This window comes from Tachyglossus aculeatus, chromosome 5 (genome assembly GCF_015852505.1).
Source record: "Tachyglossus aculeatus isolate mTacAcu1 chromosome 5, mTacAcu1.pri, whole genome shotgun sequence".
In the NCBI taxonomy this organism is placed as follows: domain Eukaryota; kingdom Metazoa; phylum Chordata; class Mammalia; order Monotremata; family Tachyglossidae; genus Tachyglossus; species Tachyglossus aculeatus.
The window spans coordinates 49996706-50019420 of record NC_052070.1 but is presented as its reverse complement, the minus strand read 5'-3'; the positions used below and the strand labels follow the sequence as shown (position 1 = coordinate 50019420).

Below are 22715 nucleotides of genomic sequence, written 5' to 3'. Positions count from 1 at the left end.
CATTCAATCGTATTTATTGAGCTTTTGCTGTGTGTAGACCACTGTATTAAGCGCTTGGGAAGTACAATTTGGCAGCATTCATTCAATCGTATTTATTGAGCGCTTACTGTGTGCAGACCACTGTATTAAGCACTTGGGAAGTACAATTTGGCAACATTCATTCAATCGTATTTATTGAGCGCTTACTGTGTGCAGAGCACTGTATTAAGTGCTTGGGAAGTACAATGTGGCAACATTCATTCAATCGCATTTATTGAGCGCTTACTGGGTGCAGAGCACTATATTAAGCGCTTGGGAAGTACAAGTTGGCAATATTCATTAAATCGTACTTATTGAGCGCTTTCTGGGTGCAGAGCACTGTACTAAGCGCTTGGGAAGTACAAGTTGGTAACATATAGAGACGGTCCCTACCCAACAGGGGGCTCACAGTCTAGAAGAGGGAGACAGATAACAAAACAAAACATATTAACAAAACAAAATAAATAGAATAAATATGTACAAGTGAAATAGAGTGATAAATATGTCAAATATATATACATATGTACAGGTGCAGTGGGGAGGTGAAGGAGGTAAGGCGGGGGGGGGGGGGGGGGGGGGGGATGGGGAGGGGAACATCTAGAGACGGTCCCTACCCAACAGCGGGCTCACAGTCTAGAAGGGGGAGACAGGCGACAAAGCAAAACATATTAATAAAATAAATAGAATAAATATGTACAAAAATAGAGTAATAAATATGTACAAGCATATATACATATATACAGGTGCTGTGGGGAGGGATGGGGAAGGGAGCATATAGAGCCGGTCCCTATCCAACAGCGGGCCCACAGTCTAGAATGGGGAGACAGACGACAAAACAAAACATATAAACCAAATAAAATAAATAGAATAAATATGTACAAGTAAAATAAATAGAGTAATAAATATGTACAAACATATATACATATGTTACTTGTACCTATCTATTCTATTTATTTTATTTTGTTAGTATGTTTGGTTTTATTCTCTGTCTTCCCGTTCTAGACTGTGAGCCCTCTGTTGGGTAGGGACTGTCTCTATGTGCTGCCGACTTGTACTTCCCAAGTGCTTAGTACAGTGCTCTGCACACAGTAATTGTTCAATAAATACGATTGATTGATTGATTACAGGTGCTGTGGGGAGGGGAAGGAGGTAAGGTGGGGTGGGGGGATGGGGAGGGGAACATATAGAGACGGTCCCTACCCAAAGCAGGCTCACAGTCTAGAAGGGGGAGACAGACAACAAAACAAAACATAAACCAAATAATAGAATAAATAGAATAAATATGTACAAGTAAAATAAATACAGTAATAAATGCGCACAAACATATATACATATAAACAGGTGCTGTGGGGTGGGGAAGGAGGTAAGGCGGGCGGGGGGTGGGGAGATGGGGAGTGGAACATATAGAGACGGTCGCTACCCTACAACGGGCTCACAGTCTAGAAGGGAGAGACAAGCAACAAAACAAAACATAAACCAAATAATAAAATAAATAAAATAAATATGTACAAGTAAAATAAATAGAGTAATAAATACGTACAAACATATATACATATGTACAGGTGCTGTGGGGAGGGGAAGGAGGTAAGGCGGGGGGGGGGGGGGGAGATGGGGAGGGGAACATATAGAGACGGCCCCTACCCAACAGCAGGTTCAGTCTAGAAGGGGGAGACAGACAACAAAACAAAACATAAACCAAATAATAAAATAAATAGAATAAATATGTACAAGTAAAATAAATAGAGTAATAAATACGTACAAACATATATACATATGTACAGGTGCTGTGGGGAGGGGAAGGAGGTAAGGCGGGGGGGGGGGGGGGGAGATGGGGAGGGGAACATATAGAGACGGCCCCTACCCAACAGCAGGTTCACAGTCTAGAAGGGGGAGACAGACAACAAAACAAAACATAAAACAAATAATAAAATAAATAGAATAAATATGTACAAGTAAAATAAATAGAGTAATAAATACATACAAACATATATACATATGTACAGGTGCTGTGGGGAGGGGAAGGAGGTAAGGCGGGGGGGGGGGGGGAGATGGGGAGGGGAACATATAGAGACAGTCCCTACCCATCAATGGGCTCACAGTCTAAAGTCTAAACAAGTACAGGAACAATCAACTCTTCCTTTCTCCTCTTTCCTCTACTCGTAGAAGTAGCGTGGCTCAGTGCAAATAATAATAATAATAATGGCATTTATTAAGCTCTTACTACGTGCCAAGCACTGTTCTAAGCGCTGGGGAGGTCACAAGGTGATCAGGTTGTCCCACCGGGGGCTCACAGTCTTAATCCCCATTTTGCAGATGAGGTGAAGAGCAGGGGCTTTGGAGTCAGAGATCATGGGTTCAAACGCCGGCTCCCCCAACTGTCAGCTGTGTGACTTTGGGCAAGTCACCTCACTTCTCTGGGCCTCAGTTCCCTCGTCTCTAAATGGGGATTAAGACTGTGAGCCCCTCCGTGGGACAACCTGATCACCTTGTAACCTCCCCAGCGCTTAGAACAGTGCTCTGCACATAGTAAGCGCTTAACAAATACTATTATTATTATTATTACACACACACACACAAACACACACACACACACATTTCATTCCTGGGAGACGCAGGCGTGGCTCAGTGGAAAGATCCCAGGCTTGGGAGTCAGAGGTCATGGGTTCCAATCCCCACTCCACCACTTGTTGGCTGTGTGACTTTGGGCACCACACTTAACTTCTCTGAGCCTCAGTTACCTCATCTGTAAAATGGGGATGAAGACTGTGAGCCCCACGTGGGACAACCTGATCACCTTGTAACCTCCCCAGCACTTAGAACAGTGCTGGGCACATAGCACTTAACAAATACCGTTATTATTACTATTATTATCTTTGGCCACTTCTGGTGCTGCCTCCCGCGGCTTAATGGAAAGAGCCCTGGCCTGGGAGTCGGAGGTCGTGGGTTCTAATCCAGGCTCCCCCACTCATCAACTGTGTGACTTTGGGCACCACACTTAACTTCTCTGGGCCTCAATTCCCTCATCTGTAAAATGGGGATTAAGACTGTGAGCCCCACGGGGGACAACCTGATTACCTTGCATCTACCCCAGCGCTTATAACCGTGCTTAGCACATAGTAAGCGCCTAACAAATACCATTATTATTAATAAAAGTTTAGGAGAGTACAGTCCTTTAGACTGTAAACTTGTTATGGGCAGGGAACCATGAGGCCTTCCCAGACTGAGCCCCCTCCTTCCTCTCCCCCTCCTCCTCCTCTCCATCCCCCCCACCTTCCCTCCTTCCCTACCCCACAGCACCTGTATATATGTATATATGTTTGTACATATTTATCACTCTATTTATTTGTTTATTTTACTTATACATATTTATTCTATTCTGTTAATATGTTTTGTTTTGTTGTCTGTCTCCCCCTTTTAGACTGTGAACCCCCTGTTGGGTAGGGACTGTCTCTATATGTTGCCAACTTGTACTTCCCAAGCGCTTAGTCCAGTGCTCTGCACACAGTAAGCGCTCAATAAATACGATTGACGATGATGATGATGATGAATATGTTTTGTTTTGTCGTCTCTCTTCCCCTTCTAGACTGTGAGCCCACTGTTGGGTAGGGACCGTCTCTCTATGTTGCCAACTTGTACTTCCCAAGCGCTTAGTACAGTGCTCTGCACACAGTAAGCGCTCAATAAATACGATTGATTGATTGAGCAGGCCTCTGCGGCGGGACTACACCGTTAAATACGGTAGCGGGGGGGGGCGCCGCACGGGAAATTGAACCGGAAGTGTGTAGGGAGGGAGGGCGCCGCGCCAGCTCTGATTGGCCAGCTCAGAGCGGCTCAGCCGGATTCACGCTCTCCATTGGCCGCGGGGCCTGTCTATTAGAGGAGTCCCCGCCCACCCTGGAGGGCGGGGCTCCGACGGGCCTGGCCGCACCAGCTCTGATTGGCCAGCTCGGAGCGGCTCAGCCGGACGCACGCTCCCCATTGGCCGCGGGGCCTGTCCATTAGGGGAGCCCCCGCCCACCCTGGAGGGCGGGGCTCCGACGGGCCGGGCCGCCCCAGCTGCCATTGGTCCGCGCCCCCGTCCATCCTCCAGGGCGGCCTTCCTATTGGCTGGGCCGGGTTGGGGGCCCGCCCTCGTCTCCCCCGCGCTCCGGCTTCGAGGGCAGCGGAGGCCGCAGGGTGAGTCGGGGGCCCGGGGCGCCCTCCGCCTCCGGGAAGCCCTCCAGGTTGCCCGGCCGACGGGGGACCGACCGACCGACCTCCAGGGTCGCCCCCCTTCGGCTTCCCCCAAAACAGCCATAATGGCATCTGTTAAGCGCTTACTACGTGCCCAGCACTGTTCTAAGCGCTGGAGGGGATACAAGGTGATCAGGTTGTCCCACGTGGGGCTCACAATCCCCATCCCCATTTTACAGATGAGGGAACTGAGCCCCAGAGAAGAAGAATAATGATGGTGGCATTTGCTAAGCGCTTACTACGTGCCCAGCACTGTTCTAAGCGCTGGGGGGGAGACAAGGTGATCAGGTTGTCCCACGTGGGGCTCCCAATCCCCATCCCCATTTTACAGATGAGGGAACTGAGCCCAGAGAAGAAGAATAATGATGGTGACATTTGTTAAGCGCTTACTATGTGCCCAGCACTGTTCTAAGCGCTGGGGGGGAGACAAGGTGATCAGGTTGTCCCACGTGGGGCTCCCAATCCCCATCCCCATTTTACAGATGAGGGAACTGAGCCCCAGAGAATAATAATAATGATGGTGGCATTTGCTAAGCGCTTACTACGTGCCCAGCACTGTTCTAAGCGCTGGGGGGGAGACAAGGTGATCAGGTTGTCCCACGTGGGGCTCCCAGTCCCCATCCCCATTTTACAGATGAGGGAACTGAGCCCCAGAGAATAATAATAATGATGGTGGCATTTGCTAAGTGCTTATTATGTGCCCAGCACTGTTCTAAGCGTTGGGGGGGAGACAAGGTGATCAGGTTGTCCCACGTGGGGCTCCCAGTCCCCATCCCCATTTTACAGATGAGGGAACTGAGCCCCAGAGAATAATAATAATGATGGTAGCATTTGCTAAGCGCTTACTACGTGCCCAGCACTGTTCTAAGCGCTGGGGGGGAGACAAGGTGATCAGGTTGTCCCACGTGGGGCTCCCAGTCCCCATCCCCATTTTACAGATGAGGGAACTGAGCCCAGAGAAGAAGAATAATGATGGTGACATTTGTTAAGCGCTTACTATGTGCCCAGCACTGTTCTAAGCGCTGGGGGGGAGACAAGGTGATCAGGTTGCCCCCCTTGGGGCTCCCAATCCCCATCCCCATTTTACAGATGAGGGAACTGAGCCCCAGAGAAGAAGAATAATGATGGTGGCATTTGCTAAGCGCTTACTATGTGCCCAGCACTGTTCTAAGCGCTGGGGGGGGAGACAAGGTGATCAGGTTGTCCCACGTGGGGCTCCCAGTCCCCATCCCCATTTTACAGATGAGGGAACTGAGGCCCAGAGGCTAATAATAATGATGGTGGCATTTGGTAAGTGCTTATTATGTGCCCAGCACTGTTCTAAGCGCTGGGGGGGATACAGGGTGATCAGGTTGCCCCCCTTGGGGCTCACAATCCCCATCCCCATTTTACAGATGAGGGAACTGAGACCCAGAGAATAATAATAATGATGGTGGTATTTGCTAAGCGCTTACTACGTGCCCAGCACTGTCCTAAGCGCTGGGGGGGATACAAGGTGATGAGGTTGTCCCACGTGGGGCTCCCAATCCCCGTCACCATTTTACAGATGAGGGAACTGAGGCCCAGAGAATAATAACAATGATGGTGGCATTTGCTAAGCGCTTCCTATGTGCCCAGCACTGTTCTAAGCACTCTGTCTCCCCCTTTTAGACTGTGAGCCCACTGTTGGGTAGGGACTGTCTCTATATGTTGCCAATTTGTACTTCCCAAGCGCTTAGTACAGTGCTCTGCACACAGTACGTGCTCAATAAATCCGATTGATGATGATGAGTAAGCGCTTAATAAATACGATTGATTGATACATGATAATCAGGTTGTCCCACGTGGGGCTCCCAATCCCCACCCCCATTTTACAGCTGAGGGAACTGAGGCCCAGAGGCTAATAATAATGATGGTGGCATTTGCTAAGCGCTTCTTATGTGCCCAGCACTGTTCTAAGCGCTCTGTCTCCCCCTTTTAGACTGTGAGCCCACTGTTGGGTAGGGACCATCTCTATATGTTGCCAATTTGTACTTCCCAAGCGCTTAGTCCAGTGCTCTGCACACAGTAAGCGCCCAATAAATCCGATTGATGATGATGAGTAAGCGCTCAATAAATATAATTGATTGATACATGATAATCAGGTTGTCCCACGTGGGGCTCCCAATCCCCACCCCCATTTTACAGCTGAGGGAACTGAGGCCCAGAGAAGAATAATAATGATGGTGGCATTTGCTAAGCGCTTACTATGTGCCCAGCACTGTTCTAAGCGCTGGGGGGGCGGGGGGGGGGGATACAGGATAATCAGGTTGTCCCACGTGGGGCTCCCAGTCCCCATCCCCATTTTACAGATGAGGGAACTGAGGCCCAGAGAATAATAATAATAATGATGGCATTTATTAAGCGCTTACTATGTGCCAAGCACTGTTCTAAGCGCTGGGGGGATACAGGATAATCAGGTTGTCCCATGTGGGGCTCGCAATCCCCATCCCCATTTTACAGATGAGGGAACTGAGCCCACAGAAGAAGAATAATGATGGTGGCATTTGCTAAGCGCTTACTATGTGCCCAGCACTGTTCTAAGCGCTGGTGGTCGGGGGATACATGATAATCAGGTTGTCCCACGTGGGGCTCCCAGTCCCCATTCCCATTTTACAGATGAGGGAACTGAGGCCCGGATAATAATAATAATAATGATGGCATTTATTAAGCACTTACTATGTGCCAAGCACTGTTCTAAGCTCTGGCGGGGGGGGGATACAGAATAATCAGGTTGTTCCACGTGGGGCTCCCAGTCCCCATCCCCATTTTACAGCTGAGGGAACTGAGGCCCAGAGAATGATAATAACGATGGTGGCATTTGTTAAGCGCTTACTACGTGCCCAGCACTGTTCTAAGCGCTGGGGTAGGTGCAAGGTAATCAGGGTGTTCCATGTGGGGCTCACACTCCCCATCCCCATTTTACAGATGAGGAAACTGAGGCCCAGGGAATAATAATAATGATGGTGGCATTTGCTAAGCGCTTATTATGTGCCCAGCACTGTTGTAAGCGCTGGGCGGGGGGATACATGATAATCAGGTTGTCCCACCTGGGGCTCACAGTCCCCACCCCCATTTTACAGATGAGGGAACTGAGGCCCAGAGAATAATAATAATGATGGTGGTATTTGTTAAGTGCTTATTATGTGCCACGCACTGTTCTAAGCGCTGGGGTAGATTCAAGGTAATCAGGGTGTTCCATGTGGGGCTCACAGGCTTCATCCCCATTTTACAGATGAGGAAACCGAGGCCCAGAAAATAGTAATAATGGTTATGGCATTTGTTAAGCGCTTACTACATGCCCAGCACTGTCCTAAGCGCTGGGGGTGGTGGGGGGGGGGATACAAGGTAATCAGGTTGTCCCACGTGGGTCTCCCAGTCTCCATCCCCATTTTACAGCTGAGGGAACTGAGGTCAGAGAATAATAATAATGATGGTGGCATTTGTTAAGTGCTTATTATGTGCCACGCACTGCTCTAAGCGCTGGGGTAGATACAAGGTAATCAGGGTGTTCCATGTGGAGCTCACAGGCTTCATCCCCATTTTACAGCTGAGGGAACTGAGGCCCAGAGAATGATAATAACGATGGTGGCATTTGTTAGGCACTTACTACGTGCCCAGCACTGCTCTAAGCGCTGGGGTAGATACAAGGTAATCAGGGCATTCCATGTGGGGCTCCCAGTCCCCAGCCCCATTTTACAGCTGAGGGAACTGAGGCCCAGAGAATAATAATAACGATGGTGGCATTTGGTAGTTGCTTACTATTTGCAAAGCACTGTTCTAAGCGCTGGGGTAGATACAAGGTGATCATGTTGTCCCACGTGGGGTTCCCAGTCTCCATCCCCATTTTACAGGTGAGGGAACTGAGGCCCAGAGAATAATAATAATGATGGTGGCATTTGATAAGCGCTTACTATGTGCCAAGCGCTGGGGTAGATACAAGGTAATCAGGTTGTCCCACGTGGGGCTCCCAGTCCCCATCCCCATTTTACAGATGAGGGAACTGAGGTCAGAGAATAATAATAATGATGGTGGCATTTGTTAAGCGCTTACTATGTGCCAAGTGCTGGGGTAGATACAGGGTAATCAGGTTGTCCCACGTGGGGCCCCCAGTCTCCATCCCCATTTTACAGATGAGGGAACTGAGGCCCAGAGAATAGTAATAATAATGATGATGGCATTTGTTAAGCGCTTAATAAATGCCATCATTATTATTATTATTCACCCCCATTTTACAGATGAGGTAACTGAGGCCCAAAGAATAATAATGATGATGATGGCATTTGTTAAGCACCTACTATGTGCCAAGCACTGTTCTAAGCGCTCGGGTAGATACGAGGTAATCAGGGTGTCCCACATGGGGCTCACAATCTCAAGCCCCATTTTACAGATGAGGGAACTGAGGCCCAGAGAATAATAACAATGATGATGGCATTTGTTAAGTGCTTAATAAATGCCATCATTATTATTATTATTCACCCCCATTTTACGGATGAGGTAACTGAGGCCCAAAGAATAATAATGATGATGATGGCATTTGTTAAGCGCCTACTATGTGCCGAGCACTGTTCTAAGCGCTCGGGTAGATACGAGGTAATCAGGGTGTCCCACGTGGGGCTCACAGTCTCAAGCCCCATTTTACAGATGAGGGAACTGAGGCCCAGAGAATAATAATAATGATGATGGCATTTGTTAAGTGCTTAATAAGTGCCATCATTATTATTATTATTATTCACCCCCATTTTACAGATGAGGTAACTGAGGCCCAAAGAATAATAATGATGATGATGGCATTTGTTAAGCTCCTACTGTGTGCCAAGCACTGTTCTAAGCGCTCGGGTAGATACGAGGTAATCAGGGTGTCCCACGCGGGGATTAAATGGCTTAATCCCGTACAGATGAGGTAACTGAGGCACAGAGAAGTGAAGTGACTTTGTGTGCCCAAAGTCACACAGCCAACAAGTGGCAGAGGCGGGATTAGAACCCACGGCCTCTGAGTCCCAAGCCCGGGCTCTTGCCACTAAGCCTCGCTGTTTCTCCGCCCTCGATGTCTTCAGGGGTGAAGTAAGGGGGTTCTTGTATATACTTATAATTCTATCAATCAATCAATCGTATTTATTGAGCGCTTACTGTGTGCAGAGCACTGTACTAAGCGCTTGGGAAGTACAAGTTGGCAACATAGAGAGACAGTCCCTACCCAACAGTGGGCTCACAATCTAAATTCTATTCTATTTGTTTATTCTGATGGTATTAACACCTGTCTCCTTGTTTTGTTTTGTTGTCTGTCTCCCCCTGCTAGACTGTGAACCCATTGTTGGGTAGCGACAGTCTCTATCTGTTGCCGATTTGTACTTTCCAAGCGCTTAGTACAGTGCTCTGCACACTGAGCGCTCGGTAAATACAGTGCTGCAGCGCTTAGAACAGTGCTTAGAACCTGTATATATGTTTGTGTATTTTTATTACTCTATCTTACTTGTACATATCTGTTCTATTTTATTTTTTTAGTATGTTTGGTTTTGTTCTCTGTCTCCCCCTTCTAGACTGTGAGCCCACTGTTGGGTAGGGGCCGTCTCTAGATGTTGCCGACTTGTACTTCCCAAGCGCTTAGTACAGTGCTCTGCACACAGTAAGCGCTCAATAAATACGACTGATTGATTGACTGATTGCTTTGCACATAGTAAGCGTTTAATAAATGCCATCATTACTATTATTAGCATGGCTCAGTGGAAAGAGCCCGGGCTTTGGAGCCAGAGGTCGTGGGTTCCAATCCCGGCTCCGCCAACTGTCAGCTGTGTGACTTTGGGCAAGTCGCTTCACTTCTCTGGGCCTCAGTTCCCTCAGCTGTAAAATGGGGATGAAGACTGTGAGCCCCCCCGTGGGACAACCTGGTCACCTTGTAACCTCCCCAGCGCTTAGAACGGTGCTTTGCGCATAGTAAGCGCTTAATAAATGCTATCATTATTCTGCTAGGCTGTGAGCCCACTGTTGGGTAGGGACCGTCTCTCTATGTTGCCAGCTTGTACTTCCCAACCGCTTAGTACGGTGCGCTGCACACATTAAGCGCTCAATAAATACGATTGATTGATTTATTATTATTAAATATTATTAAATATTAATATAATTATTATAATAATTATTAAATTATAAATTATTATTAAATACGCTTGAATGAATGAATGAATTAGGGGCTGTAGGAGGTTCCCTGTTCCCTGATTAGCTCCGAGGGAGAGCGGCTCTTAGCGGGACAAGGCCTGCCGGTATCCCGGGAATTCCTGTCAGTCGGAGACGCCGGTCCGAGAACCCAGGCCATCCGGAGGGCATCCGTGGTGGTCAGCTTCCTCCGAGCATCCCATGGCCACACACCAAGACGGAAGGCCGGGTTAGGCGGTTCTTTGGCCAGATCCATTAATAACTTGGCTTTTCATTTTATGACTCTACGTGTGGATCCCACCCCATGGCGATGAATTCTTTCAGGGCCTTTTGGTTTCCTAGAATGGCTTTTCAGGAAGAGATGCCACCTTTGGTCTGTGTCCGCAGCAGGTGTCTGAAAACCCTTTTAAATCAAACGTTTGGTTTGATTCATTCAGTTCCTTCAGCTGTATTTATTGAGCGCTTAAACTGTGTGCGGAGCACTGTACTGAGTGATTAGAAAGTACAATTCATCAAGATTCAGGTGCTTTGGCTGTCCCGCCACCGCCCCTGCTCCGTGAGACCCCGGGTTTAAACCTTCGGTGTTCACAGACTTTCTAGGAAACCCGTCTTGGCGTCTACATCAGATTGCTTGAAGGTTCAAAACTCTACAGTCCTTGAAGAGGGTCGTTTGGGCTTTCTGTTGGCATTGAGGGGTCTTGTTCACTGACATTTTGAGCCCGGTCTTGTTAGAAATTGTGTTACCAAGGCACTCTTCTCCTTGAGCTCTACGCAGAGATGATGACGGGTGTCCGGGGTTGGGGATAGAGGAGTAACCGGGACTTTTTGACGAAAGACCCACAGGGCTTGATGCGCGGAGCCCCAAGCCTCTGCCACCATGTCGGGCACCGTGATGATACTACAGCAGTTTGCCAGCGGCCTGAAGAGCCGGAGTGAAGAAACCCGAGCCAAAGCTGCCAAGGAATTGCAGCATTATGTCACCATGGAGCTCCGCGAGGTCAGTGCCAGAGTTTCTCCCCGTTCCCGGGGAGGCCAAGGCGGCATTTACCCAAAGCCATGTCCTGTGGGACTGTGAGGCTTAAAGGACTGTCACCGTTAGAGAACCAAATTCCGGATGATTCGGCAGAGCGGGGTCGCGGTTCCGAGGCTCTGGTTTCAGGTCACCGAGGCAAGCGGGAGAGAAAACAGCCCCCGGTGCGACAGACATTTAGTACAACTCAACGAGGGATAACCTCTTTGCGTGCCCAATGTGGTCCCACGTTGTCTTTCTTGTAATGGAATTAAGCTCTTACTCTGTGGCAGACGCCGTACTGCTACAAGATAATCAGGTTGGCACAGTCCCTGTCCCACATAGGACTCACAGCTAAATAATGATGGCATTTGTTAAGCGCTTACTGTGTGCAGAGCACTGTTATAAGCTCTGGGGGGGATACAGGGTGATCAGGCCGTCCCACATGGGGCTCACAGTCTTAATCCCCATCTTCCAGATGCGGTAACTGAGGCACGGAGAAACGAAGTGACTTGCCCAAGGTTATAAAGCAAGCAAGTGGTGGAGCCAGGATTAGAATCCCGGTCCTTCTGATTCCCAGGCCTGTGCTTTCTCCACTACGCCGGGCTGCTTCTCAGACAGTGCTTTGCACATAGTAAGGGCTTAATAGATGCCATCGTTATTATTATTCTCGGGCATAAACACCCTCAGAGGTGAGTTTCACCATCAGTGGTGTCTTCCTCAAATATGACGGACAGATGTAGAGAGACAGGGCTGGGTTAATGGGTGGGGTGGCATCTTAGGGATGCCCTTATTGGGATCATAAAGGATTGTATCTGAAGCTGGGGAACGGACAGTGGCAATGTCTCTTTTAGTTTGGGCTGTGTCCGCCATTGGCCAGAAGGAATAATAATAATTGTGATATTAAGCACTTACTATGTGCCAAGCCCTGTACTAAACGCTGGGGTAATACAAGATAATCAGGTCCCACATGGGGTTCTAAGTAGGAGGGAGAACAGGCATCAGATCTCCATTTTGAAGATGAGGGAACTGAGGCACAGAGAAGCCAAATGACTTGTCCAGTGTCACACAGCAGGTACGTGGTGGAACTGGGATCTGAACTCGCGTCTTCTGACTCCCAGCCTACGGTCTTTCTACTAGCCCGTGCCACTTCTCTACGAACCTGGCCTCGAGTGTATTGTGAGTTGTTCTGACCTCTTCCCCCGGCCCTCACTTTCGCAGATGAGTCAGGAGGAGTCAACCCGCTTCTACGACCAACTGAACCATCACATATTTGAACTGGTCTCCAGCTCAGATGCCAACGAGAGGAAAGGTGGCATCCTGGCCATTGGTGAGAGAGGAGCTGCCAGATCCTTCAGGCGCTGGGTCCTGGGGGAGCCTTTTGAGCCCTAGCTGGGAGCGGCAGTCCGTATCTGACGGGGTCGCCCGGGATAAAACACTTGTCTCTTCTGGGCGGAGGGTGTGGGATGAAGTTTGAGGAGACGAAACCAACATTTGATGGTTGTGGGGTTTATAATGCCCGGGTTACGAGTTGTCCGGGTGTTTTCTCTTCAGCCAGCAAGCCCACAGTGAGCCCCCTCAGGGTACGTAGCACGGCAGAGGGTTTGGGGTATTCGTCTGGTGTTGGTCCTGTCCTCAAGGATGAGTAAAGGGAGTCGTATTAACAAGGGGAGACGGGCAACCATTTCATCAGCCAAAGTAGGATTAGGTGCAATAATTGTTTGAATGAGTTGAAAAGGGTTTGTCTAGCCAGTGTGCAGGATGGGTTGACTTAAGAGGTGATTTCTCCACACACACAACCCCCGTCCCCCTTTCATTTTAAGCATTTCCCTCTTCACTAGCCCTTCTGGCAAAGGATAAGGGAAAGCTGCAATTCAGATCAGTCTGCATTGTAAATCGTCGTAGCTCTGAGGCGGGATTTGACGGGGAAGGCAGGTGAAGCCAACGGGCCAGCAAGCGTTTTTTTGGATTGTGGCGGAATTTCAATTCCATGCCTTCCTGGACTCTAGGGAACTACATAAATTGATGGCTGGCTGGATTGAAAAGAAGGGGAGCCTACGCTGACCGGGGTGTCTGGTTCCTTGACTGAACTGGGCTCCCCTCCTCTCCCCCCGCAGCCAGCCTCATAGGAGTGGAAGGCGGCAATTCCACCCGGATTGGCAGGTTCGCCAACTACCTGCGCAACCTCCTGCCTTCCAACGACCCCGTCGTCATGGAGATGGCGTCCAAGGCCATCGGCCGGCTGGCTATGGCGGGGGACACCTTCACCGCCGAGTATGTGGAGTTTGAAGTGAAGCGGGCCCTGGAGTGGCTGGGGGCGGACCGGAACGAAGGCCGGAGACACGCAGCCGTGAGTGCCCTGGCCGGGGCGGGCCCAGATCAGGGGCACGAGGCGGAGGGGGGGCGCGGTGGGTTTCGGGGCTGCGGCTAGAATAAGGCTAGAATAATAATCATCATAATAATGATGATGGCATTTGTTAAGCGCTTACTATGTCACTGTTCTAAGCGCTGGGGAGGATACAGGGTGATCAAGTTGTCCCAGGGGGGGCTCACAGTCTTAATCCCCATTTGACAGGTGAGGTCACTGAGGCCCAGAGAAGTGAACTGACTTGCCCAAAGTCACACAGCTGACAAGTGGCGGAGCCGGGATTTGAACCCCTGACCTCTGACTCCAAAGTCTGGGCTCTTTCTGCTGAGCCACGCTGCCTCTCATAAATAATGATGGCATTTGTTAAGCGCTTACTGTGTGCAAAGCACTGTTATAAGCACTGGGGGGGATACAGGATGATCAGGTCGTCCCACGTGGGGCTCACAGTCTTAATCCCCATTTGACAGGTGAGGTTACTGAGGCCTGGAGAAGTGAAGTGACTTGCCCAAAGTCACACAGCTGACAAGTGGCAGAGCCGGGATTTGAACCCTTGACCTCTGACTCCAAAGCCTGGACTCTTTCCACTGAGCCACGCTGCTGCTTATAAATAATGATGGCATTTGTTAAGCGCTTACTGTGTGCAAAGCACTTATAAGCTCTGGGGGGGATACAAGAAGATCAGGTCGTCCCACGTGGGGCTCACAGTCTTAATCCCCATTCGACAGGTGAGGTCACTGAGGCCCGGAGAAGTGACTTGCCCAAAGTCACACAGCTGACAAGTGGCGGAGCCAGGATTTGAACCCCTGACCTCTGACTCCAAAGCCCGGGCCCTTTCCACTGAGCCACGCTGCTTCTCATAACTAATGATGGCATTTGTTAAGCGCTTACTGTGTGCAAAGCACTGTTATAAGCTCTGGGGGGGATACAAGATGATCAGGTCATCCCATGTGGGGCTCACAGTCTTAATCCCCATTTGACAGGTGAGGTCACTGAGGCCCAGAGAAGTGAAGTGACTTGCCCAAAGTCACACAGCTAAGTGGCGGAGCTGGGATTTGAACCCCTGATCTCTGACTCCAAAGCCCGGGCTCTTTCCACTGGGCTACGCTGCTTCTCATAACTAATGATGGCATTTGTTAAGCGCTTACTGTGTGCAAAGCACTGTTATCAGCCCTGGGGGGGATACAAGATGATCAGGTCGTCCCACGTGGGGCTCACAGTCTTTAGTTTTAGACTGTGAGCCCACTGTTGGGTAGGGACCGTCTCTATATGTTGCCAACTTGTACTTCCCAAGCGCTTAGTACAGTGCTCTGCACACAGTAAGCGCTCAATAAATACGATTGATTGATTAATCCCCATTTGACAGATGAGGTGACCGAGGCTCGGAGAAGTTAAGTGACTTCCCCAAGGTCACACAGCAGAGATGTGGCGGAGCCGGAACTCGAACCCACGGCTGCGGAACCGCAGTCATGCCTGGTTCTTAGGGCAGTGCTTTGCACATAGTAAGTGCTTAATAAAGTGCTTAATAAGTGCATAGTAAGTGCTTAGTAAGTGCTCGAAGCAGCGTGGCTCAGTGGAAAGAGCCCGGGCTTTGGAGTCAGAGGTCATGGGTTCGAATCCCGACTCCGTCACATGACTGCTGTATGACCTTGGGCAAGTCACTTAACTTCTCTGAGCCTCAGTTCCCTCATCTGGAAAATGGGGATTAAGATTGTGAGCCCCACGTGGGGCAACGTGATCACCTTGTATCCCCCCCCCCCCCCCAGCGCTTAGAACAGTGCTCTGCACGTAGTAAGCGCTTAACAAATGCCATCATCATCATTAATAAATGCCATTATTATTATTATTATTATTATTCTGAGCCGCTGCAGTCGAGCCTCCGTCCAGCTCCCGGAGGTCCCTTTTGTGCGAGGGCCGTCTTATCCCCGGAAGGAGGGCCCTCATTCCACGTTGCCCGCGCCTGGTGGTGGGTCCTCACGGATTTTTTCCCCTCCGTAGGTTCTGGTCCTGCGGGAGCTGGCGATCAGCGTCCCCACGTTCTTCTTCCAGCAAGTACAGCCCTTCTTCGACAACATCTTCGTGGCCGTGTGGGACCCTAAGCAGGCCATTCGCGAGGGCGCGGTGTCCGCCCTGCGGGCGTGCCTGATCCTCACCACCCAACGGGAGCCCAAAGAGATGCAGAAGCCACAGTGGTACAGGGTGAGGGATGATGAGATGCTTTCTTCTAGCGGGGTCCTCCGCCGGGGCCCGTCCGTCAATCGGTGGGATTTATTGTGGGTTCGAATCCCGGCTCCGCCACCTGTCAGCTGAGTGACTTCGGGCGAGGCACTTCACTCCTCTGAGCCTCAGTGACCTCATCTGTCAAATGGGGATTAATAATTATAATAATAATAACGGCATTTGTTCAATCGTATTGAGCGCTTACTGTGTGCAGAGCACTGTACTAAGCGGTTGGGAAGGACAAGTCAGCAACATATAGAGACGGCCCCCCAGCCAACAGCGGGCTCACGGTCTAGAAGGGGGAGACAGACAACAAAATTAAGCGCTTACTATGTGCAAAGTGCTGGGGGGGATACAAGGTGATCAGGTTGGCCCATGTGGGGCTCACAGTCTTCATCCCCATTTTGCAGATAAGGTAACAGGCTCCGGGAAGTGAAGTGACTTGCCCGAGGTTACACGGCAGACGTGGCGGAGCCGGAATTCGAACCCATGGCCTCTGACTCCAAAGCCCGTGCTCTTTCCACTGAGCCACGCTGAAGACTGAGCCCCGTGGGGACAACGTGATTGCCTTGTATCTCCCGATTTGCACATAGAAAGTGCTTAACAAATACCATTATTAGTATTATTAGTATTATTATTATTTATCAAGCACTTAATATGTTCAGAACGCTGTACTAAGCACTCGGGAGAGTACGATACATCAGAATGAGCAGATACGTTCCGTGCCCATGGCGAACTTACAGTCTACAGAGGGAGAAAGGTGTTAATAATAATAATAATGATGACATTTCTTAAGTGCTTACTATGTTCAAAGCACTGTTCTAAGCGCTGGGGAGGTTACAAGGTGATCAGGTTGTCCCACGGGGGGCTCACAGTCTTCATCCCCATTTTCCAGATGAGGGAACTGCGGCCCAGAGAAGTGAAGTGACTTGCCCAAAGTCCCACAGCTGACAATTGGCAGAGTCGGGCTTTGAACCCATGACCTCTGACTCCAAAGCCCGGGCTCTTCCCACTGAGCCGCGCTGCTTCTCGGGTGGAAGTGCTGAGGAGGCCGAGGGGCGAGCCGGGACTTCAGGGTGTAATATCGGGGCTCGATGGTTCGACGCCGTCACCCCGAATCCAGGTCCGCGTTTGTTTTCGGCGCAGGCCGAGCCCTGGCGTGTTTGGTTGTCCCTCTGTGGGTGCCACGCGGAGACCAGGTGCTAAGGGCCCGTCCGTCTCTCTGCACAGCACACGTATGAAGAAGCGGAGAAGGGCTTTGATGAGACGCTGGCCAAGGAGAAGGGCATGAACCGGGATGATCGAATCCACGGGGCCTTGCTGATCCTCAACGAACTGGTGCGAATCAGCAGTATGGAGGGAGAGGTGAGTGCCGCCGACCCCCTCGGGGCCTCCCGCAGTGAGGTGAGTGACCCCATGACGGGCCCCACGGGTCCCCCGCAAACCGCGGTCCGCAAGAGCCCTGGGATTCGCGCTTGGGTTCGGCGCGGATCCAGACGTGACGGGGAGGGCCGCCTCCGGGCCTCAATCAATCAATCGTATTTATTGAGCGCTTACTGTGTGCAGAGCACTGGACTAAGCGCTTGGGAAGTCCAAGTTGGCAACACATGGAGACAGTCCCTACCCAACAGTGGGCTCACAGTCTAAAAGGGGGAGACAGAGAACAAAACCAAACATACTAACAAAATAAAATAGAATAGATATGTACAAGTAAAATAAATAGAGTAATAAATATGTACAAACATATATACAGGTGCTGTGGGGAAGGGAAGGAGGTAAGATGGGGGGGATGGAGAGGGGGATGAGGGGGAGAGGAAGGAAGGGGCTCAGTCTGGGAAGGCCTCCTGGAGGAGGTGAGCTCTCAGTAGGGCCTTGAAGGGACGAAGAGAGCGAGCTTGGCGGATGGGCAGAGGGAGGGCATTCCAGGCCCAGGGGATGACGTGGGCCGGGGGTCGATGGCGGGACAGGCGAGAACGAGGTACGGGGAGGAGATTAGCGGCAGAGGAGCGGAGGGTGCGGGCTGGGCTGGAGAAGGAGAGAAGGGGGGTGAGGTAGGAGGGGGCGAGGGGATGGACAGCCTGGAAGCCCAGGGTGAGGAGTTTCTGCCTGATGCGCAGATTGATTGGTAGCCACTGGAGATTTTTGAGAAGGGGAGTAGCATGCCCAGAGCGTTTCTGGACAAAGACAATCCGGGCAGCGGCGTGAAGTATGGATTGAAGTGGGGAGAGACAGGACGATGGGAGATCAGAGAGGAGGCTGATGCAGTAATCCAGACGGGATGGATGAGAGACTGAACGAGCAGGGTAGCGGTTTGGATGGAGAGGAAAGGGCGGATCTTGGCGATGTTGCAGAGCTGAGACCGGCAGGTTTTGGTGACGGCTTGGATGTGAGGGGTGAATGAGAGAGCGGAGTCGAGGATGACACCAAGTTTGCGGGCTCGTGAGACGGGAAGGATGGTAGTGCCGTCAACAGAGATGGGAAAGTCAGGGAGAGGGCAGGGTTCGGGAGGGAAGACAAGGAGCTCAGTCTTGGACATGTTGAGTTTTAGGTGGCGGGCAGACATCCAGATGGAGATGTCCTGAAGGCAGGAGGAGATGCGAGCCTGGAGGGAGGGGGAGAGAGCAGGGGCAGAGATGTAGATTTGGGTGTCGTCAGTGTAGAGATGACAGTTGAAGCCGTGGGAGCGAATGAGCTCACCAAGGGAGTGAGTGTAGATCAACTATAAATGTTTATAAATGTGAGAGCCCTGGCAGCAGAAGCCCTGGAGTTTCTAGAGAAGCAGCGCGGCTCAATGGAACGAGCGCGGACTTGTGAGTCAGAGGTCACCGGTTCAAATCCCGGCTCTGCCAGTTGTCAGCTGTGTGACCTTGGGCAAGTCACTTCTCTGGGCCTCAGTTCCCTCATCTGTAAAATGGGGATTAAGACTGTGAGCCACATGTGGAACAGCCTGATCCTGTATTCCCCTCCAACGCTTAGAACAGTGCTTTGCACATAGAGAAGCAGTGTGGCTCAGAGAAAAGAGTACGGGCTTTGGAGTCAGAGGTCATGGGTTCAAATCCTGGCTCCGCCAACCGTCAGCTGTGTGACTTGGGGCAAGTCACTCCACTTCTCTGGGCCTCAGTTACCTCATCTACAAAATGGGGATTAAAACTGTGAGCCCCCCGTGGGACAACCTTATCACCTTGTTACCTCCCCAGCGCCTAGAACAGTGCTTTGCACATAGTAAGCACTTAACAAATGCCATTATTATTATTATTATTGTTAGCTGTGTGACTTTGGTCAAGTCACTTCACTTCTCTGGGCCTCAGTTACCTCATCTATAAAATGGGGATGAAGATCGGGAGCCCCACGTGGGACAATCCGATCACCTTGTTACCTCCCCAGCGCTTAGAACAGTGCTTTGCACATAGTAAGCACTTAACAAATGCCATTATTATTATTATTATTGTCAGCTGTGTGACTTTGGGCAAGTCACTTCACTTCTCTGGGCCTAAGTTACCTCATCTGTAAAATGGGGATGAAGACCGGGAGCCCCACGTGGGACAATCCGATCACCTTGTATCCTCCCCAGTGCTTAGAACAGTGCTTTGCACATAGTAAGCGCTTAACAAATGCCATGATTATTATTATTACTATTTCGGTAGGGGGTTCTCTTCCCCCTGCATCGGCCCCAGCCAAGATCCAGGCCTGGTAATAATAATAATAATAATAATAATGGCATTTATTAAGTGCTTACTATGTGCAAAGCACTGTTCTAAGCACTGGGGAAGTTACAAGGTGATCAGGTTGTCCCACGGGGGGCTCACAGTCCTCATCCCCAATTTGCAGATGAGGTAACTGAGGCCTAGAGAAGCGAAGTGACTTGCCCCAAATCGCAGAGCCGGGATTTGAACCTCCAAAGCCCGGGCTCTTGCCACTGAGCCACGTAGTGGGTGCGGGCAGCGGTGGAGGGGAGGGGGCCAAAGAGGGTCGCCGGGTACCGACCAGCAAAGCTGCCGTTTTCCCCCCCTCCCGTGCCCAGCGCCTGCGGGAGGAGATGGAGGAAATCACGCAGCAGCAGCTGGTCCACGACAAATACTGCAAAGACCTGATGGGCTTCGGGACCAAGCCGCGCCACATCACCCCCTTCGCCAGCTTCCAGGCCGTACAGCCCCAGCAGCAGTCGAACGCCTTGGTGGGGCTGTTGGGGTACAGCGCCCACCAGGGCATCGTGGGATTCGGGGCCTCGCCCCTCCCGGTCAAGTCAACCCTGGTGGAGAGTCGCTGTTGCCGAGATCTGATGGAAGAGAAGTTCAATCAGGTGGGTCGCCGGAGGCCCTCTCTCCCTCCCCTCCATCGCTCCCTGAGCGATGTCGCGCCGCCGCCGGGCACCCCCTCCTCGCTCCCGTCCGCGGACCCCCCCCCCCCGCCCCGCCCCTCGCAGGTGTGCATCTGGGTGCTCAAGTGCAGAAACAGCAAGAACTCCCTCATCCAGATGACCATCCTCAACTTGCTGCCTCGCCTGGCTGCCTTCCGGCCTTCCGCCTTCACAGGTGAGATTTCTGCCCGCTTTGCCTTAGGCGCCGCCCGGGCCCGCGAACGGAGATGACCACAAACCCCCTGTAAAGCCCCCCAGTTACGAGGGCCAGGGTGCTCGGTGGAGAAGAGGGTGCTAGGGTCGGTGTCCCACCAGCTGCTGTTTCATTCATAATAATAATAATAATGAGGATGATATTAAGTGCTTACTATGTGCAAAGCACTGTTCTAAGCACTGGGGAGGCTACAAGGTGATGAGGTTGTCCCACGGAGGGCTCGCAGTCTTAATCCCTGTTTTCCAGATGAGGTAACCGAGGCCCAGAGAAGTTATACATATGTACCTGTACATATTTGTTACTCTATTTATTTATTTATTTTACTTGTACATATCTATTCTACTTATTTTATTGTGTTAGTATGTTTGGTTTTGTTCTCTGTCTCCCCCTTTTAGACTGTGAGCCCGCTGTTGGGTAGGGACCGTCTCTATATGTTACCAACTTGTACTTCCCAAGCGCTTAGTCCAGTGCTCTGCACACAGTAAGCGCTCAATAAATACGATTGCTGATGATGATGATGAAGTGACTTGCCCAAAGTCACACAGCTGACAGTTGGTGGGGCCGGGATTTGAACCCATGACCTCGGACTCCAAAGCCCGGGCTCTTTCCACTGAGCCACGATTCATTCAGTGGTGTTTATTGAGCGCTCACTGTGTGCAGAGCACTGGACTAAGCGCTTGGGAAGTACAAGTCGGCAACACATCAGTCCAAAGGAATCGCTCCCTGGTGCTCTCAGAGTTTTCAGTCAATTCAGAAGCAAATACACAGCGCGCGGCGAGCCGGCCGGTTCCCCAGTAGATACCCGGCCTCAGATACACCGATCCGTTTCACGCCGCCTGGCCCGGACCAAACGGCAGGATAAATAGAGCGGTGGAAGTGTTAAATGTGGCGTGAGAAGGAACGGGGGCATATCGATTGAGAGTGAGTCAATTAGCCGCGTCAGTCCAGCAAGCCGGAGGGAGATGATTTCAGGGAAAACGGTCCATATTTTTTCAGTTTTCACTATCCCCCCCCCGCGCCTGATGTGCTGCAGTTTTGGGTTTTTTTTTTCCCTGTTTAATAACCGAGAGGGCCCTGGTTCAGCTGAGCTGTAAATGATCCCAGCATCGGCGCCTGCGGTTCAAAAGACCTAATAACCGGGCTCCGTTTGATCAGCCGGGCGCTTTGTAGTAGCAGTAGCCCCGCTAAGCCCCAGCGGCTGCCTAGCAGCGGGACACGGAGGACACCGAATCCCTCCAGATTCATTCTTTTGATCTGGCTTTTTTCCTGGTGGTTTTATTAAATAATTTATTAAGATATGTAATTAAAATCTGCCGTGGATAGAACTCCTCGATGATGATGGTGGCATTTATTAAACGCTTACTATGTGCAAAGCACTGTTCTGAGCGTTGGGGATCAGCTTGTCCCATGGGGGGCTCATAGTCTTCATCCCCGTTTTACAGATGAGGTACTGAGGCACAGAGAAGTGAAGTGACTTCCCCAAAGTCACACAGCTGACAATTGCGCCTCATCGCGTGGCAACCCGTCACTTGGCCAAGCCCTGCTGCTTGAAAGTTATCTCGTCAGTCCCCAAGTTCCCTGGACTGGCCGGGCAAGCTTTCGGCTGTTTGCCCTATCCCACCTCCCATCCCTGGGGGTTATCATCTTGGAGTTGCCAGCAGGCCTCTCCTTTTCGGACACGTTCGTTCCGGGACCTGGAGGAGGAGGAAACTCTGTTCTTCCTTTTGGATTTTTTTCCAAGGCTAACTTCGAGCCTAAATGCCAAGAGCAGCCAAATCGCCACAGTCGACTGAAGGCCGAGGCATTCGGCTATTGCTGTGGCCTCTGAACATCACCCTGTTTTCAGCCAGATTTTGCATTAGAGTACCTGGTGCTGGAATCAAGCCATTACTGGTGTTTACCGAGTGCTTACTATGTGTGCGGCGCTGTACTAACGCCGAGAAGCAGCGTGGCTCAGCGGCTCTGGAGTCATGGGTTCAAATCCCGGCTCCACCAATTGTCAGCTGTGTGACTTTCGGCAAGTCACTTCACTTCTCTGTGCCTGTAAAATGGGGATGAAGACTGTGAGCCCCCCATGGGACAACCTGATTACCTTGTAACCACCCCAGCGATTAGAACAGTGCTTTGCACA

General features: G+C 50.8%; 1 protein-coding gene across 1 annotated transcript in view; it reads left to right on the top strand.

Annotated features, from left to right (window-relative positions):
• Positions 1 to 11254: 11254 nt before the first annotated feature.
• Positions 11255 to 22715, top strand: part of MTOR (mechanistic target of rapamycin kinase) — a 174929-nt gene continuing 163468 nt past the window's right edge. The window contains exons 1-7 of the mRNA XM_038746139.1: positions 11255 to 11416; positions 12650 to 12758; positions 13546 to 13778; positions 15792 to 15992; positions 17244 to 17378; positions 20035 to 20313; positions 20437 to 20545. Coding sequence (XP_038602067.1) covers positions 11297 to 11416; positions 12650 to 12758; positions 13546 to 13778; positions 15792 to 15992; positions 17244 to 17378; positions 20035 to 20313; positions 20437 to 20545 — 1186 coding nt within the window. The 5' untranslated portion in view covers positions 11255 to 11296. The remainder of the gene's footprint in view (positions 11417 to 12649; positions 12759 to 13545; positions 13779 to 15791; positions 15993 to 17243; positions 17379 to 20034; positions 20314 to 20436; positions 20546 to 22715) is intronic.